Raw genomic sequence first — 20,753 nt, 5'->3', positions numbered from 1 at the left:
TTAAAAATTATATTTTTTACTTGTTAAAAATATTTCAAATTAGACGTATACTTAATATTTGTAATTTCAATAAATCATTAATACGTATACGTACAGGTGTCTTTAATAAAAGCAGTACAATTTCACAATGTACAATTTTCCACTTGAAATGAGAAAGGAAGATGAAATTTTTTGATTTTATATGTTAACAAATTTTGTTCTAGACCACAGACTAGACTAGACTATATACTAGACTATAGACTAGACTATAGACTAGACTATAGACTAGACTATAGACTAGACTATAGACTAGACTATAGACTAGACTATAGACTAGACTATAGACTAGACTATAGACTAGACTATAGACTAGACTATAGACTAGACTATAGACTAGACTATAGACTAGACTATAGACTAGACTATAGACTAGACTATAGACTAGACTATAGACTAGACTATAGACTAGACTATAGACTAGACTATAGACTAGACTATAGACTAGACTATAGACTAGACTATAGACTAGACTATAGACTAGACTATAGACTAGACTATAGACTAGACTATAGACTAGACTATAGACTAGACTATAGACTAGACTATAGACTAGACTATAGACTAGACTATAGACTAGACTATAGACTAAACTATAGACTAGACTATAGACTAGACTATAGACTAGACTATAGACTAGACTATAGACTAGACTATAGACTAGACTATAGACTAGACTATAGACTAGACTATAGACTAGACTATAGACTAGACTATAGAACTAGACTATAGACTAGACTATAGACTAGACTATAGACTAGACTATAGACTAGACTATAGACTAGACTATAGACTAGACTATAGACTAGACTATAGACTAGACTATAGACTAGACTATAGACTAGACTATAGACTAGACTATAGACTAGACTATAGACTAGACTATAGACTAGACTATAGACTAGACTATAGACTAGACTAGACTGACTAGACTATAGACTAGACTATAGACTAGACTATAGACTAGACTATAGACTAGACTATAGACTAGACTATAGACTAGACTATAGACTAGACTATAGACTAGACTATAGACTAGACTATAGACTAGACTATAGACTAGACTATAGACTAGACTATAGACTAGACTATAGACTAGACTATAGACTAGACTATAGACTAGACTATAGACTAGACTATAGACTAGACTATAGACTAGACTATAGACTAGACTATAGACTAGACTATAGACTAGACTATAGACTAGACTATAGACTAGACTATAGACTAGACTATAGACTAGACTATAGACTAGACTATAGACTAGACTATAGACTAGACTATAGACTAGACTATAGACTAGACTATAGACTAGACTATAGACTAGACTATAGACTAGACTATAGACTAGACTATAGACTAGACTATAGACTAGACTATAGACTAGACTATAGACTAGACTATAGACTAGACTATAGACTAGACTATAGACTAGACTATAGACTAGACTATAGACTAGACTATAGACTAGACTATAGACTAGACTATAGACTAGACTATAGACTAGACTATAGACTAGACTATAGACTAGACTATAGACTAGACTATAGACTAGACTATAGACTAGACTATAGACTAGACTATAGACTAGACTATAGACTAGACTAGACTAGACTATAGACTAGACTATAGACTAGACTAGTCTATAGACTCGACTATAGACTAGACTAGTCTATAGACTCGACTATAGACTAGACTAGTCTATAGACTCGACTATAGACTAGACTATATACTAGAACAGTATCATTATTTTGCAAAAATAATTCCGTGGCCCATAAAAAGTGCATGACAGTGGGCAAAACTGGGAGACTGGTGTCTGTATATGGTTATATTTTCATGACTTAAAAAATTGCACACAGTGTAACTGAAAAATGGACAGCATAGATTTTGCTGCAAAATACAAACAACTAAATAAATTTAAATTAAAATTACATTAAAAATATACAATCATATTATTACACCGTGTAACAGGCATTTTCACACTTGAACAAATCTAAATAAACGTTTACTTTATTCCTTTTAAAAGGACTTTAACATTTCAAGCTTTTTTTTTTGAAAATTTAAAGATGATCTTGACCAACCACAATAAAAAAATAATTAAAATTTATTTGTTTATATTTACTAATATTGATTTATCTTATTATTGACTTACATGAAAAGTTCTTTATCATTTTGCGTATAAAATTACAAAAGTGTGCCTTGACCTCACGTATACTGATATTGTCCTTGTCCGTTTCGGCAACCAAATACTGCATAGCACCATCGATGTACTCCACAAATGTCGGATGCAAAGACATTGTATCACGTTCCAGAACACAAGTACTGAAATATACGAATGTATGTATAACATAAATGAAGGCAAGAAAAACAAAGTTATAAATTCAAATTTGTTAAAAAAATAAGATTTTATACACCAGACGAATATATACGGAAAAAAAATAACAAAACTTTAACGCCGATGACAATAAGTATTAAATATTTAATTAAGATTTCAAACAAACAAAAACATTATTTATGATAATTTGCTTTTATGCTGGAAGAAAGTGAAATTTGTGGTGGCATCAAGAAACAAATAAAAAGGCGTCTTATAAGCGAATAAAACATTTTTTTTATGTTTATTTCAACAACATGAACTTGAAATATATATTTTCTAATATAGCACGTACACCGAAAATGCGGAACGAATCCTATTAATGTACTGAATAGCAATGATTTTTTTTTTTTTTTTGCTATAACGAGCTCGTAATTATAGTGAGTTTTTCATGAATGTATAAATAATAAGTTTTGAATGTACATATATTGAAGCAAACTCGTATAGATATGTATATATTTTTTCTTAATTTCGAATTTAAGAAAAAATATAAAAATGTTGTCCTAAATTGGATTTTTTTAAATTATAGGTTATGTTTATTGAAAATATCGAATTAACGGCGAAAACTACAGGGTAATGATGAGAAAGGCATGGGAAAGAGACATGTTATACCGCTCACGAAAAAAATCAATCTTTAATTTCGATAAAGCTGTATAGTTGATTTCTATTGGCCGCATTAGAGCTGCGATTCTTATGGAGTGTTGTTACAGAAGAAATAATCCACACATTTTGCTTAATATCTCCCAATCGTTTCGTGTAATAGAACCAGAAACCAGCAGCAAAGGACCACTCTTTACATGTGTTAAACAATCCGAATTTTATTCGATCAAAGATGTATCAACCGAAGTTTCAATTGTCGTGAAAATGAGTTTTTTTAGTCACCAAAACAATTGCATCTTTACTCCGGAACTCGAACAAAGATTATTAACTTTGCTTGTTTCCTTAGGCGAACAAAGTATGTCGACAATGAATGTCGAAGTGCTTTACGTGAACACCTGCCGTGTTAGCCTTATTTCACGGTGTTCCTTTTCACCCACAGGGTGACCACTCACCAACGCCCCTTTGTGTATATTACAGTCGGGTGGCATGTACATTGTTCTTCCGGTCCATGCACAAGCACTTTGCTCAAGCACTCGAGCTATCTAATCTCTGACCATTACCGACCCGTTGCTTAACTTCCGAGATGTAAAAACATCACTTCCGTTTACAACCACGCATATCGAATCGCCTCTGTGAATCGGCAACGGTACTTAGAGACGTATTCGGTTGACCGAAATTTGAATCCATCAAATAAGCTGGAGACTTTGTTCCTGCTCACTGTGGTAAATCTGGTATTAACAGAGTTTTCCCTGAATATACCTGGACAAGGAATGAAAATTCAATGGTATCACTGGTATAAGATACCTTTCATCAATCACCATTCAACCCAGCACACTTCTAAATCATCCAACATTCATCACTCTAGGTATACAGTCACTCCTTTGTGGGGTATCTGTTGACCGTGCATCGGTCATTTAACCCACATTCCCCTCCCGCGAATTTGGCATTAAACACCGGCATTAAACAGAAGCCTTATATCTGATCAACAGCGACAAGTTCCCTCGGATCATAACAAGTTCTTATGGACCTTCTTACAATTACCATCCCATAATTCCGTATGGACAGGTTATATACAAATACTATATTCTTAGCTGTCTCAACTACTAAAAACACCCACCAACAACCTCATCTCATCATTGTTGGGCTAAATTTTAAAGCAAAATATTATATATAAGTTGAGAGAACAGAGCATTTGTGAGCATCTCAAGAAAACATAGATGGGGGTCAATTTGTTAACAGTATTGAAGATAATTATCTTCTCTTCATATGTGATTTCACTGCTCATCAAAAATTTGGTGATCATAACTAACGGACATGCATATCAGCTAGATACTTGTTCTTTCTAGATTTTGTTTATTGTCTATATATACCAATCCTATCCGAAAGTTGAAAAGTCTAACCACTCTACGGATGCCGATAAGACAATATTCGTAAGCTGCATCAATGCTGACTGGCACGACTTTATGAACAACCTGCTCCGATATTAATCACATGGACTGAATTAATTTTGTTTAAAAAATTTCTTAAAGGAACCAAGACGCATTACTCCTGCAACATAGATGCCAAATTTCAAACTAAATCTTACATCTCGAACATCATCGAACTTAACATAAACAACTTTGACATCCATATCAACATTTGGGTAACATATTGGCGGATAAACAATAAGAATTATTAAACACTTCGAATCACGGCATTTGAATGTTAACTATTGCACTACGAAGCCCAATTTCGATAATAGCTTTCGCACCAGGATTCCACACAGGAATTCCGAAATAGAACCCCACCTACCTCCATGTGTGACGAGAGTTTACACTGATGGCTCCAAGAGGAGGGGAAATTTGGTATTAAATCATCCTCCAGACTGCCTAAATATTGTAGTTTTCTTTAGGCAGAAATATCTGCTATCAAACGAGCAAGGAATTAGGTACACATATTGGGGGATATATGTATATAAATCTAGCGAATGTCTTCGCGACACCTAGGTTAATCAAAAAATGACGGGTGTCTCTAAATGAGATAGCGAGACATTCTAGGATAACGCTACTGTGGGTACCTGCTCACGGTAAATGTCAGGGTAACTGTATAGCTAACGAATTAGCCATAAACAGCGCGGTGTTGGCTTAGGAAGAAAACTGTAAGACACTCGGTCTTGATGAACTGTATGGGTGGTTCAGTGAAACCACATGTCAGATCTCGAGGTCTATCTGGCCTCTGTATGATGCTCTCAGATCAAGACTGCTGAAGAGAGCATATAAGAACGCTTGTATCAGTAATTACAGGACACTGTTTCATAGGTACTTATATCTCCTGGCATGAGTGTCTATGATATAATTTCTACTGTAGAAGTTGTCATAATGAGGAAGAAGATGAGACAATATCGCATCTACTTTGCAATCACATCATCAACACTTTGGTGCTCACTTTTTGTCAGGCATGGCGGAGCTTTCGGGGATAGGTCTGAAGAATATCCTACGCTTCATAAATGAAAGCGGTTAGTTTAGTTCTGGAAGCAGAGAGTGATACCGGAATACATTCCTGCGACCACTAGGGTAACAACGTGAATTATGAAGCAGCTGCCCTCGATACCTAACCTAACAATAAAGGGCGTGACACCTCAATACAAAAATTCATTTATCTGGGAAACCGTTAGAGCTCCACAAATTTTGCACGATCAATATTGCAATGCGTGTGAGTATTTGGAAAAATAAGTAAACTTACAATAGTGGGCATGGCACCTCCCCCATAAATTTAATGCTAATTATATTAATTTAAGGGTAGCAAAGCACACTTGGTATAGCTAGTTTTATAATTTACTTTTAACTCTACACCAATATCTAACTTTACTTTTCACTTTTAATTATCTCCTTAAGGGTAAGTAATTGTTAAATATTTAAAACCATAGATTATAAATAGTCACCATTACATAGAATTGCTATAAAAAGAAGACATTAACATTTGTGTTAATCCTTTAAACACATTTAGCATACCAACTTGTAAGCATTAAATACTTACTAACACAATTTTAACACTTTCATTTACATAAATATTTATCTAGTATGTATGTTTATCCTCACCTTACACCGAATGTACCATTTTCCGCAATTTTCTCCAGCACTCGCACCAGTTGCAAACGCAGGGCATCACGTCGTCTACGTCTTCGCATGTTTTCCTGTTTCCTGTCAACAGCTTCACGTATATAGACGACTAATTCCTCCATTAAATCCCTGCAAAAGAAAACATAAAATGAAAGTTAGAAAAGGATGCGGAAAAAATCGTTTGTTAATAATTTATGAAAATTTAAGTGTTTGCAAAAAAAAACAAAGTTATAAAAATATGTTTATCTTCGTATGAGTTTACATAATTATTTATATTTATGTTCCATGTATAAGTATATATCCTTGAAAAATCACTTTTGTCTTAAGGAACCTGAAGCATTTAATAATGATAAACCAAATATGTAAGTGTTATATTGGGTTAAGCCGTATTATATATACCCAACAACGAGAAATGTGGCGTAAATTGAAAATTAATTTCGTAAGTCTGACATTTAATTTTGAGCCGACAATTTAATATGTAAAAAGACGATAGGGTCCAATATCGTGTGTTAACAGATAGACAGACGGATGGGCGTCTTAGAGTAAGGTTTATGACCAACATTTCAAAGTGTTACAAACGTAAAGACAAACTCATTATGATGACTAAAAAAGATGTATGTATCTTCAAGAGGTTGTTGAAATATTTATTTAACAGACAACAAGTAAAATCACTTAGGAATAAAATCTTAAAGAAAGTTATTTTGTACAAAATCACAGAGAGAAAGAGAGAGTTGGCAAACTAATAATGTGACCTGACGCATATTAATATATTTGCTCAATGTGGCCAGCAAGCAAGCCTTTCCTTAATATAATGTTTCACTTTTAATATTAGAATTAACAATGAAAACAAATATTTGTAGCATGAAATATTAAATGAATAGTTTGTCTATTTTAGACGAAAAGCAATATATTTATATTTAAAGGGGTAAGAAAAGGTTGAAGTGTTAAAATCATCCATCAACTTTATTTATACAATATTATACTGCAACTTTTGTATCACACATAATCATTACAATCCACACTTATCTCTTAAAACAACGTCAGAAACTAATGTTTATTAGATTAGTTACGCGAAAAAGAAAAAACCAAGGCACTGTGGAGCTCGATTATAAAAATTTTGGAAATAAATCTATTTCTAAATGAACGAAAGAAGAATGTTTCCTTTGTCCACTAATTTACTGAGCATTTGTTTCACTATATCAAGCCACGACTAGACAAATGGACATCCCGGGGTTTGTAGAAACTATAGTTTAAACTCGGACGATGGCTAACTCTCCTGTATGAAAGTATTAAACTTTTACGACAGACAGACGATTATAACTAGTTCATGTTAATATAAAAGCCTTTGAATGCGGAAACTCTACTCAGAATGAGTTCTCAAGAGATCTTTGACTATTAGCTCTTCAAACATATAGACATACCTATAACATACGGTGAAGAGGTAAATTGTAAGAGAGAGTAATTAGTATCATAGGAGGCATGTGAAAACGACTGAACCCGTGTCACATGCGAGCAATGGATCGATTATGATCACCAACTCTTAAACCCCACTCATCTAAGAAGGCCTTCAAGACCAGGCATGGGGGTAATGATTACACAAAGAAATTTATTACATGGTCAATTACAATTACTTGTAATGTGTAATTGAGTAATAACCAATTACAAATTACATGTAATTATAAGGAACAAAATTCAACATTTCCAAGTAATTGTAATTGGAAATTCTTCAATTACAAGTAATTGTAATTGGCAAAACTTGAATTACCATTACAAGTAATTGTAATTGTCAAATTGTCTAAACTTCAATTACAATTACAAGTAATTGTAATTGTAATTGGTAAAGCTTCAATTACAATTACTTCAAATGTAATTGTAATTGAAAATGTAATCATTACCCCCCAACGCTGTTCAAGACCATAATCAAGTTGCTTTTTAGGGTAGAAGATCCTGTGAGCACTGGTTGATAAACATTCAAGCAGTAAGGATGATCGCTTTTCTGCATTTGATGACACTAAATGACTAAGTGACAGCGAAGAATCGTCCCTCTGACTAAATCATTTTACGAGCGACAGGGAAAGGATGAATTATTGCTCCAATTCTGAGTAGAAATATTTTATAACTCTTTATGAAGAAAAGATAGAGGATTCCAATTTTTCTGGTACCACGACTAAACGAACTAGAATTAAATCCTTCTGAAAGTGCAAAATTTATGAGGATAATCCTAGTTTTTGAACTAATGTCTTAGAAGGAACTTCTTTATGCCATAGAAAGGACACGGGATATTACTCCCAAGACTGCGAAATGGCAATATAATCATGACTCTATTTTAGGAAATCCAACTTAGATTTAACTTCCTGACAACATTGACTATTACTCTCCAAGATTCCTTTTAGGAAATGGTTCAGAGATAGGATAACAAACGATTCATTCTATTCAGATAATGGAGCGTTTGAAATCTTTACCCGTTGAAGATTGGATACATGTCTGAGAGCCGTATTTTACACTCTCCATTTTAACTTACATGAAGTGGAAATCGATACAATAGTATCGAACTGGTCTGACTTACAGCATGTAGTCTGGTCTGACTTACATGCTGTAATTACTCTTCAACATTCCTTTTGGGAAACGATTCAGAGCTAGGATAACAAACGATTCATTCTATTCAGATAATGAAACGTTTGAAATCTTTACCCGTTGAAGATTGGATACAAGTCTGAGAGCCGTCTTTTACACTCTCCGTTTTAACTTACATGAAGTGGAAATCGAAACAGCATGTAGTCCAGACTACTGCTTATGTTGTTCCTACTAAAGCGAAGAAAAAATTGAGCATTTTCTGTCTTTACCCAGGTATTAGGACTGATACCGCAGACAGTCCAACATTGCATTAAACAAGATAAAGTCATTCATTCCAGGTAAAAAGCTCTTGGAACCAAGTGAGTCGACTTCCTCAAAAAGCTAACCTTTCCACTATTTTCAAATTGAAAAAAAGAACACTGTGCTTTTAAATCACATATGATAAATGCTACTCATGTATAATTTGAAAAAAAAAAAAAAACTCACATCTTTCACCTTTACTAAAACCAATACACGAGTGTAGGCCCAACAAACATTAAGGGAAAGAGTTATCGAGTTGACAGCAGTCAACACAACTAACATAAAACTTAGTATTATGAACGGCAACTTTCATTAGTTGCCAAATAGTTATCGATATTGTGTCATCTGTGATTACTTTGACAGACTAGCAACTAAAAACTGTAAACAAACAATAAAAATATGGATACTATTTTAAATGAAAGTTAAATTTGTGGAAAAAATATAAAATAAATTCAGAAATGAAGTTCTAAAGATTTTGTTTTTAAAAACAGTTTTGAAAATCATGGCCATTCAATTTGAAACGTTTTTGGAAACATAAAATTATGATACAGACCCATAAAAAATGACACTGACCCAATAAAATTGACACGGACCCATTAAATCAACATTATTTAGGAATTAAATATTATTTTTTTACAAAATTACTCTTTAAAAAACATCTCAGCAATCACAAATTTCTTGTTGCCAATTTTGCAACTGAAATTTTCAGCTGTCGGTTGCCAGTTGCCATCTGTAATGTCATTTTGGCAACTGACAACTCAGCTGGTGTTCAGTTGCTATCGATAATAGACCCATTACTAATTTTATGCTTCAGAGGTGCTTTTTAAAAAAAATCTTTCTGTTTACATAAATTTGCTGATGATCGGTAAACTTTAATGTATAACTAGTAAGAATCGTATATACCCACCATGAAAACCTTTTTATACTAATATGGGCAATCAGGGCGATTTTCGTTGACTTGGGTCAATTATGAACCTAACTTTAGAAATCCAGAGAGTAACTAATATCTAATAACATAATACCTTGACTTTTAAGCGTTTTATTGTAGAAAAGTGATTTTCTTTAAATTAGAAACCGATTCATTGGTAAATATTTTAATTCATAAAATACTTGTTTATGACAAAAGCGGACCTTTTGGATTGTGGACTGGTTATGTCCAATATTCCCTATACCACTTTAGTGGGAAGGGTATATATTGTACTGATGTTTGTAACGCATAATAATATTGGTCCTACTCACACCTTAAAGTACCAATCGGCTTAGAATCATTTTCATCATTTTCTGAGTCGATTTAGCTATGTCCTGCCATCCGTCTGTCTGTTCGTCCATGTAATCCAGGTAATGGTTAATATCAGTCCATTATTTCACCTAGCCCTCATACACCTGAACCCCCGAATAGGGCTTGAAAACCTTGAAAATTACCTATTGAAAATTGTTAAGATCGGTCCTATATTTCACGTAGCCCCCATACAAACAAATCACCCGAATAAGGCTTTTGAGCCTATAATTATGTTCAATATACTAGTATCTCGACAAAAAGCGGTACAATTAAGTTTTATACTTTCATTGATGGCCCTGCCCGACTAAAATTTCTTACTTGTTTTCAATTTGAAAACATTAATATTTTTTAATTATTTAAAATAGGCGGGGTCATAAAGTGGGCGTAGCACCACTCATTATTGACTATTACGATAAATATTGCACTGATAGTACTAAAACATCCCAAGAATTAAATAATTAATTATTAATTTATTGGAATATGAAGATGGGCGGGATCTGAATAGTGGGCGTGGCAGCATCTATTGAAATTAATGTTTTTAATTAATATTTAAAATAAATCGTGTCGCAAAATTGTACACGAGTAATTCTGTTTATATTTTATGTAAATTATATAAAAGTGGTTGGAATTAAAATAGTGGGCCTGGCATGTCCTACAAAAATAAATACATAGTTATTATTGAATAGTTTTAAATGTTTAACTGTTAAATCGAAATTTTTTCCAACGGTTTTGACTACATTTTGATTAATAGAAAGAAATATGAGCGAAATATATAGTGGGTGTGGCGCTTCACTTGAAAAGCCAATTTTATTTAATTTTATGTAAGATCATTTATATGAGCAATATGTGAAATCATAGACAACTTTAACAAGTTTCTTCCTGGGATATATATATTAAGACTAAATTTTCAAGATTATAAAGTTTATACTAGAGATACATATACTAAATGTGAACTTGGTTTATTTTGGAAAATAAATCAAATTGTTTCAATCTGAAAATCCAGATTTATTCCTAAAATTTGAAAACAAATGTTTGCTGTGTTATATTGACTCACATACAAACTAAACATATGCTATATTAGTACTGGTTACTGTTTCCACATAGATATTGTAATATTGCTTTTTAATATATATTTCATTTTTCAACTCACTTGAGAGCATCATGATTTATCATTCCCAAAGCATTTACAGCAGCATCGCGTACATCTGCCACCTCACAACGTAACAGGGGAACCACCAGTTTATAAAGAGCCTGAGGCGATGCCATACCCAAAGCAGATTTATCACTTCGATCGGCATTTAATGAATCCGGTGATGAACTGAAAAAATAAATGTTTAAATATGAAACAACAATAATGTTTTAATATTTTACACAGCATTCTCTAAGACAAATTTATTCATTAACAAAACGGGAAAAAACTGGTGGGGAGGGGTTAAACAATTTAAAAATTAAATCATAAAAACTTATAAATACTTAAAGGAAAACAACAACAAGAATGCAGCAAATGTTTTTCATTTAATATTATTTGTAAATTTAAAATATCAAAAAAAAAATGTTAAAGAAATAAAAGGAAACCAATTAATTTAATGTTTAAATAATTTGCATAAATTGCATTCTTTAGTTAATTTATTAAATATGGAATTTTAAAAACATATTAAATTTAAAAACACAGCATTCCTTTACTACTTCTAAGAAATAAAACAAATCATAATTTAAATATAAGAACTAATTGTTTAAAAAGAAAAGAAGAAGCCTTATTAAATAAATACTTATTAAATAAAAAATAACTAATTAACTTTAAAGCAGAAGGGCATAACTTAAAACCTAAATTACTTAAATATAAATTTACGGCTATATTCATAAAAATTTCCAGATAATTTATTTGAAGAATAAAAAATGTTTATGAATACATCATTATAAAATTAAAAATTCTCTAATAATTCTATATTTTGTCATTTTAAGTGAAATTAAGAAATTTCAATAACAAATTTTTCCAAATTATTATGCATCTAAGACATTATTTCTTAGTTATAACTTAAAGTACATTGAAAATTCCCATTTATTATGTTCAACATCATTATCATGTAAATCGAAAATTCCCTTTAATATTTTCCCCCCAAATAGAAAAAAAACTTGTTGACCATTAAATGAGTTTAGCTATAAATCCCCCATAGATTATGTAGAATTAGTAGTATTATGTCTGCCACTATTTTGAGGAGGATACATTTAAAAAAATTACAAAATTTTTTAATTATTCCTGGAATTAAGTCTGTGGTTAAACAATTAAAATACCAGTGGCATGAATAAATAGAGTAGAGGGATGATGGTGTAATTCATAAAAAATATTTTAATTGGAAAGTAATGTAAATATCATGCTAATAAATGGCACTTTAATAAATTAAAGTTAAGTGTTCAAAATTTCCATGAAAATAAGGCAAATTAAATATTTTTTTAATGAATAATATTTTAGCCAGAAACTGAACGAAGCTCTTATTAGACTAAATTCCAGGACAATTACTCCTTTTCTGCTTAACTAGACGTGTCATACTGGACCAAAGTTTGCCAATTCAGCGACAACTGTTTCAAGCAAAAGTTTGTTTTTAGGAGATTTGAACAGATATTCAATATTTCATATACTTCAAGCCTAAACAAAGCAACATAATTTTTTTCCATCAAATAATTTCGGAAATAGTAGGTGGTAATGGTTACATTACTTAAAATTTAATTGTAATTGAAGCTTTACCAATAACAATTACTTGTAATTGAAGTTTTACCATATTTTTTGTAATGTGTAATTGAAATAAATAACATTACTTCGAATGTAGTTGTAGTTGAAGCTTTACCAATTACAATTACTTGTAAATGAAGTTTCAGCAATTACAATAAGGTATAGTGTGTTATTTAAATAACCAATTACAATTATTTGTAATTGTAATTGAAGTTTTGCCAATTACAAACTTGTAAATGTGACTTTTCCCTTTTAATTACTTGTAATAGTAATTACTAATACCTAAATTACAATTACATAGTTGAAGTTTTGTCAATTTCAATTAATATGTAATTGACAAATAAAATTAATTAAAATTACTTTTAATTGTAATTGAAGTTTACAAATAACAATTATAAGTAATTGTAATTACAAGTAATTCTAATTGGTAAAATTTAATTAAAATTATAAGTAATCGAATTACACATTACTAGTCATAGTACTTGGCAAAACATCAATTACAAAGGAAGCCAAATCGAAGACAACTAATTTGATCAAACTACCTGATCGATAAAAAACAGCTGTTTAAGAAAGTGAAGTGGACAACCTGAGGCTACCGATCACCGTTAACTGCGATATCCATTTCTTTTGGCATGAATATATAGTGATCGGCAATAAATGATCGTTGGATATGACTATGTAAAAATGAATGTGTAAAGGGTTTCTGGTACATATCTCTGAGTTTAGTGTTATTGCAATCCCGGGGAAAAGAGGTGCTACCAGTAGCATTAGTCTGCCAGGACTATAAAATAGTGATGATCAAATGTGTCCGCGACCTTTTTGATGGAATGACCACGGGAACTAGTAGCTCGGCAGAGTTTCGGTCTTTGTCTTGTCCCGGTGCACATGGTGGCTGTGGTTTAAACTCAAATTCGCAGGTAGAGAATATCGGTTAAACGTCTCTAGGTGCTGTTGCCGACTCAACAGAGACCATCCCATCTGCGTGGTTGTAAACGGAAGAGATGTTTTTGCATCTCGAAAGTTAAGCAACGGAGCAGCAATGCAGCGTGTAAGATACATAAAAGGGCGGCGGTGAGTCGTCTAGTCAGCTCACGCAGTGATTGAAGGTACCACCGTCAAAAAAGGCCAACACGGCATGTGTTCATGTAAGGCACTTCGACATCTTGACCCGCACTCCTTGAACTATTTTTTAAGGAAAAATTCAAATATATATACATTTCTTAAAACGATTATAAACAGCAGCTAAACCTTAAATAAATAGGAGAGTAGTGCTACGCAGATACTATCATCAAATCCTCTTCTCAAGCAAAATGTCAGAAGGACCCAGCAAAAACTTACATTAGAAAGTAACGGAGTGTGTAAACTGGTTTAAAATAAATATTATGCCAAACAAAGGTTAACCGACAGCCAGAACATAATAAAGGCGGTAGGGTTATACCGAAGACCGCATTGGGCTCTATTTGGACTTACGGTATCCAATTATGGGATACAGCCAGCAATAGCAGTATCTATATTATACAGAAGACACAATTAAAAATTCTTAGGACCATGACGGGAGCACCATGATATATAAGAAATCAGAACATCCATAGGGATCTAGAAGTTCCAATAGTGAGAGAAGAATTTCGGAAGGTCCGTGAAAAATATATTGTAAAGCTGCAAAATCATCCAAACCCACTTGCAAGACTACTCACCCAAAAACAACTCTTATTAGACAGTAAACGAATTTAGTTTTAATATTTGATTACTTATTGTAAGGCCTTATGTACAGGGCAAATTCAATAAAATAAATACAACGTTTAAAAAAATATATGAGCAATAGGCCACTCGGTAATAGTCGGCAACGAAAGAGCAACTAAACCTGCTATAAAGGCAAATGAAGTTGAAGAAGTGTACCTAACGAATGCAAAACCGTTCGACGCAATGAAGACAGTGGTTATAACCACAATCCTAAAGGGGTAACTCAAACGAGAAGAGGACGAGAAGCCTCCTCAGACTGAACAAGTTTGAGATTAGTATAATGATACGTATTCTGAGTGGAAAAAAGGATTAGAGGTGAATTCAGACGAATGTAGAACATGCGAAAAAGACAGTGAACACATTCTTTGTCATTGCGAAATTAGATCCAAATATCTCAGGAACGATGTTATTCCGTATATAACATCTCTCACCAATATTGATTGGAAATTTTTCAAGAAATAAGTAGGAAACTGAGTTTCTCAGCATCGGATGATGCTGTCACTAACAGTTCCGAGTATAGAAGCGCAAAATAGGCCAGTTAGAGAACTAGGTGTATTCTTTCGGATTTGATATATAATACATCTTATTTTTTGTATTGTATTTTTTGTGAATTTCACAAATTAAAATTGCCTAATTTTCACCAAAATATATTATTGAATTTTTTTTAAATTTTTTTTTAGCAAAATGCACAAAAATAACTTTATTATAAAGTTAACTAAATTCCAGTTAAATACGTACATATTTAGTTGCATTTATTATGTAATTTACTTAGAGTGAAATTTCTAAATAAACCGTGTAATTGTTGAGCATACCCCGATAAAAATATTTTTACAAATAAAATTAAAAACAAATTGCCTAAGCTACTTTTAATTAGCAAACATTTAAACGTAATGATAATTAATAATTAAAATCATAATTATAAATAGCAAAGTATACATATAGATAGACAGATACATATAATATATACATTAAGCGTAAAAATAACTTAAACTCTTGTACAGGCTGCAACAAAACAATGTAGACTAATGGCATACAACTGTGTTTATGCCTAAGAGGTATATGAGCCAATTATTTTAAACGAACTATATTAGTCCCTAGACTTATAACTGTTCAAAACTGACAAAATGTTTAAAATTTGTAAATATATTTCGCAACTAGTTGTTTTAGCTTAATTCTGAGGCCTGTCACAGAATGGTTATCGATCTTGAGACCAATGATCGATCGATTATGATAAATTCTGAACCGATCGTGAGAAAATGTATTTTTTTATTATTTCAGAAAACAAAGAAGTTTTTTAATATGATGAATTTTGAAATAAATCCAACATGTTTTGTTACCCACTGTACATATCATGCCTAAAGCATTCTATTTATTTTTATAACTAAAAAAATACTATTTTGCTCTACTATAGTCAAATTTGTTCATTCACAATTATGTTTTTTGGTGACGGCAGGAATTGAATTTAATTTTTCTTTCTTTTTAAAAACTAATTTAATTTTAAAACTTAAATAAATGAACAAAATGGAAACTTGATTTTTTTTTTTTGTTAAAAATAATTGAATATTATGTGTTTTTACCCCAAACGTTTTTGGCGCGCCTCTTTGCGACCATACGATAACGGCAGAGTAAAACGAGTCACAATTCCTTCAGGTCCAAATACATTTGAAGGTATATTATCCAAGGAATCGGATAGGGAACGTGAATCCGATTGATCTTGTAAACTAAAAATCGTACGAGTATTTTCAAATTAAATTCGTTACAAAATCAAAAGAAGAAAATTTAATTAAAAGAAAATAATTAAAGAAAAATTTTAAACCAAAAGATTATGAAAACAAATAGAAACAAACATAAATTCGTGAACGTAAACGAATTGAAGATTTTAATGGCAGGTGAGCATAAAACATTAAATGGAATATTTGAATGTGGGAACAGGAAAAAAAAAACAAAACAAAACCATTTCACGAAATCATACAATTTTAGTTTACACAAGCATTTGAACTTTATTAACTGAATAAATGTTTTAACGAGCAACAAAATGTTAACTCGAACAAATGATCGTTATAAATGAGTACAATGATCTTGAAAAAATTAAAATTTATTTAAAAAATCCGTCTCATTATGTTCAATTCTTTATGTAGAAACATACAGATATTGAAATCTTTATTAAAAATAATATAATATAATGAATAACGTAATGATTATAGCGAATATTCAATATCGAAAGTAATGATCTTTTTCAGCACTAAATGACACATGTAAAATAAAACAAACATTTAGAAAACTATACCAGACACACAAATTAAAAATATACACAATACAATTATACATTTTATTTATAAAATAATTAATAATTTTTATAAATAATTTATACATAAAGTTTATAAATTATGAAATTTTAGTTAGAATTTTATTTAAGAAATTTTAAGTACTATTACAGTAACACTTGCTAAAATAATTCTATTTGCACTCAAAGGGAAGTATTTATTAAACCAATTAAAAATTATCATAAAACACCCATTCAATACTACACTGAGGGAAAAAGAAATATACACGACAGGTACCAAATTGACACCAAACGGTTTATAATTTTTCAATACCATCCGTTGTCAAAGTACAATACATACGTACGACAACACTATGTAAAGTTTACAACATTGCAACAATTCGTTGTCCAAATATAAATGTTATACACATCCGTTGTATAAATGTTAACAAACGTGGTAAGCTCACTATTGGCAACGAATTGTCTGTCAATAGTGAGCTTACCACGTTGTCTAAATGTTAGACAACGGATGTGTATAAAATTTAGATTTCGACAACGAATGTTGGAATGTTGACAACGCAGTGATGTCATACGTACGACAATATAGTATATATAGTATATACTTTGACAACGGATGTTATTGAAAAATTATAAACTCTTTGGTGTCAATTTGGTACCAGGCGTGTATATTTCCTTTTCCCTTTGTGTAAAGCTGTAAAGTAAATTGAAAAAATGATGAAACCTAATTCAGTTGGAATATTTACCAAAAGCCAGAAGACAATTACAGCAATATCAGATGGTAAAGTTATATCTAAGATCGTATTAGATTGTAAGAGAACATTAGAGTATACTCTTCCAGATGTAAGGTAACGGCGGGTAGAAACACAAAGATTCCATGAGGTAAGGGTGAGGATACTAGGGGATAATTCGTAACGAAAGAGCGAATGAACATTCCATTCGAGTTCCCGAAGAATTCCACTCGGCCACTTGAAATAATTAAACGGTGGGTGAAGCACAAAGATTCTATGAGGTGAGCGTGAGGTGAGAATGAGCAAGTCCGAGATTTATACAAGTATTCTGAGTGGACATAGAGTTTTACGGGCACAACTTTGTCTTTAAAAAGCTTTCGTCAAAATTAGACCCAAATATCTTGAGAGCGATAATATTATAGATATAAATGGCTCAGGAAAACAGATAGGTAAATTTAAGGAACTGCGTCTAGGAAACTGTGTTTCTGAATATTGCAAAAAATAACTGCTTTGAGTACCATCAGCATACAATAGGCCCGAAAGCGGCCTATATAGGATCTATTATAGAACACACATCCTTCTTTTAATCTAACCTATCACTAAAAACTACTTGTTTTTTTAGGTTAATTTTGTTTACTCTGGGACAAAAACTCTTGAATATCATCCTCCGACATATTGGAACCTACTAAACCTCCTCTCACTACTATTAATTAAAAAACGGTCCTTATCTTAGCGAACGTTACGGTTTTCTATTAACCAACACTGACTAATGTGCTACGGGCATTCTTAGAATTATTTATAAGTCCACCACTATACGAGAGTGGGTTTAACCGGGGTCGTGTTACCTTCATGAACTTCCCCCATCTTGGTGTGATTACAATTTCGGTGTAAAACAGGTGTTACAAGTACATAAAATGTATGATTTGACCTGAGATCGAAACAGCCATTCTATCTTATTTGTATCACGATCTTTCGGACTTTGTCTTGTTCCGGTTATTGGATCCCTTTAGCGTCCACGTGGCTGTAGTTTAAACACAAAATTCGGGCAGGGAATGTTGTTTAAAATACTAATACATATATACATATATATACACACAGAAAACAGATTGATTGGAAATCGGTTACCATGATAAATATTTAGTTAAATTAATTAAAATTGTATCGCTGTTATTGAAAAACTGTATAACTAACCGATTTTCTATACTCAGTATTAAGAAACCATAATAATAATCGAATTGTGGTTTTAACAATTTCCAAATCAATAATTTGAACTGAATTGTATCGGTTATTAAATTATTTTGTTAATTCAGTAAATGCAGCCGAATTTTATTTAGGATTAAAACTTTAGAACATCAAATATTAGTCGCTGTAACCGAAAATCAGTAGAAAGTAAAAAATATTGATCATTGCAACCAATTATCAATTGGGAAAATTATTTAAAATACTATTGAGGTTAAAGGAATCAAATTCGGTGTTCACAACCGATTATTTGATAATTATAGTTGACGTTAACAAAAATAAATAAAATAAAACGAATTTATAATTAAAAAAAATTCTAATTACATTTGAAGATAACTTAATGCTGATAAAAAAGGGTAATGTTTAGTCCATTATATATCTTAAAATCTATTGTGGTTATTTTCAATAATTTTTAATCATTTTACAGCAGCGGAAAAGCGTGGAAAGGTAGCTTTGGAAATGTTGGACAGTATGAAGAGCAAAATCCCAACTACATACCATCAAAATCTCAAAACAAGAAGGGAAATGTTGCTGGTTTATATTTATAAGTTTGTATTTACATACATACATATTCATATTTTATTGTAAATGTTTTAAACAAAATAAAATTTATTTTAAGATACACATAATCCACAAATTGGTTTTCAATAAATAATATTTCAGTTGCGTATACCGATAATTTCAATCCAGATTACCGAATAATAATTTAAAATAGTTGTGTACACCATATATTCAGTAATAGTAAACGAATTTTACAGTAATTGCAATCGAATTATGGCATAGTTGTGAGAACCGACTGAATTCGATTGGAAACAAATTCGGTTGTCACAATGAATCTGTTTTCTCTGTGTACATGTGCTATATACATCTGAATACTTATGAACCGTTGGGAATCGCTTCCCTTCTATAGGAGGACCTCAGTATATATCTGGAAATTGTCAGGTTGATACTTGGTAGTTGCCTGTCATTGATCTTTATGGTCAGACAACGAAACTAATGTAAAATCTCCTCCACCCCCTTGGAGATCAGTACTGATTTATATTTCGGGTTTCCTGCTGCTTCATCTCGGATGTCATGTCCAAGACATAGTGATACAATCTCTGAATATCTTTTGAGTATAAACTTTTATGATGTAGTCTTTTCTGCGGAAAACTCGAAAAATAACAAGTAAGAAAGGCATGGCCGACCATATGATACCCTACACCAGTTATGCATAAAATGTGATTTATTTTTCATAATAAAGCATTTATCTCGAATATTACCTTGACTCCGATTTATTTAAGCAATTTATTGACGAAAAACTAATTATCTAAAAGAGGCTTTATATGGCGGATGGGAGCAAATGTGGACCGATCCCGATAAAATGGGCTGGATAGATTTGTATTTATATAATATTTCTCTGTGTTAAATTTCATTGCAATGACAGTGTTAATAAATGAATCGCAGATATTCAAGTCGTTTTCTGCAATGGGGGTCTGTATGGGGGCTAGGGTCAAATGAAGTCCGATCATTTAGAAATTCGGCAGGGTCATATAAAACTCAAGGCATGTATAAAACTTACTTGTGCGAACTTTTATCAAGATCTCCTGATATAACATATAAACTCTTTTTTTCTGGGGTTCTTAACAAGCTCCGTATCTATATAATTAATAGGCAAGACGATTTTTTGTGACCCCTTTTACTCTTACAGTATACATCTGATCTTGGCAAAAAATATATCATTTTAAAGGTATTTGTTCGCAGATGTGCACAATATATATATTAATGAGATCGGTT

At 31.8% G+C, this 20,753-nt stretch overlaps 1 protein-coding gene across 6 annotated transcripts in view; it reads right to left on the bottom strand.

The window, feature by feature from the left end:
• Positions 1-20,753, bottom strand: part of LOC119608033 (protein furry) — a 132,552-nt gene that overhangs the window by 51,390 nt on the left and 60,409 nt on the right. For 4 of the 6 annotated variants that reach the window (XM_037962262.1, XM_037962259.1, XM_037962260.1 and 1 more), the window contains 4 exons: positions 16,304-16,447; positions 11,409-11,576; positions 6,085-6,234; positions 2,189-2,358 (listed from right to left, as the gene is read on the bottom strand). In XM_037962262.1, coding sequence (XP_037818190.1) covers positions 2,189-2,358; positions 6,085-6,234; positions 11,409-11,576; positions 16,304-16,447 — 632 coding nt within the window. The remainder of the gene's footprint in view (positions 1-2,188; positions 2,359-6,084; positions 6,235-11,408; positions 11,577-16,303; positions 16,448-20,753) is intronic. The other 2 variants (XM_037962264.1, XM_037962263.1) reach the window with 1 other exon arrangement.

This window comes from Lucilia sericata, unplaced genomic scaffold, assembly GCF_015586225.1.
Source record: "Lucilia sericata isolate MDLA Ls3-8-SP2 unplaced genomic scaffold, ASM1558622v1 Contig000777F_arrow, whole genome shotgun sequence".
NCBI classification, from domain to species: Eukaryota; Metazoa; Arthropoda; class Insecta; order Diptera; family Calliphoridae; genus Lucilia; species Lucilia sericata.
Note: the sequence above shows the minus strand (reverse complement) of the source record. Positions and strands in the feature narration are given on the sequence as shown.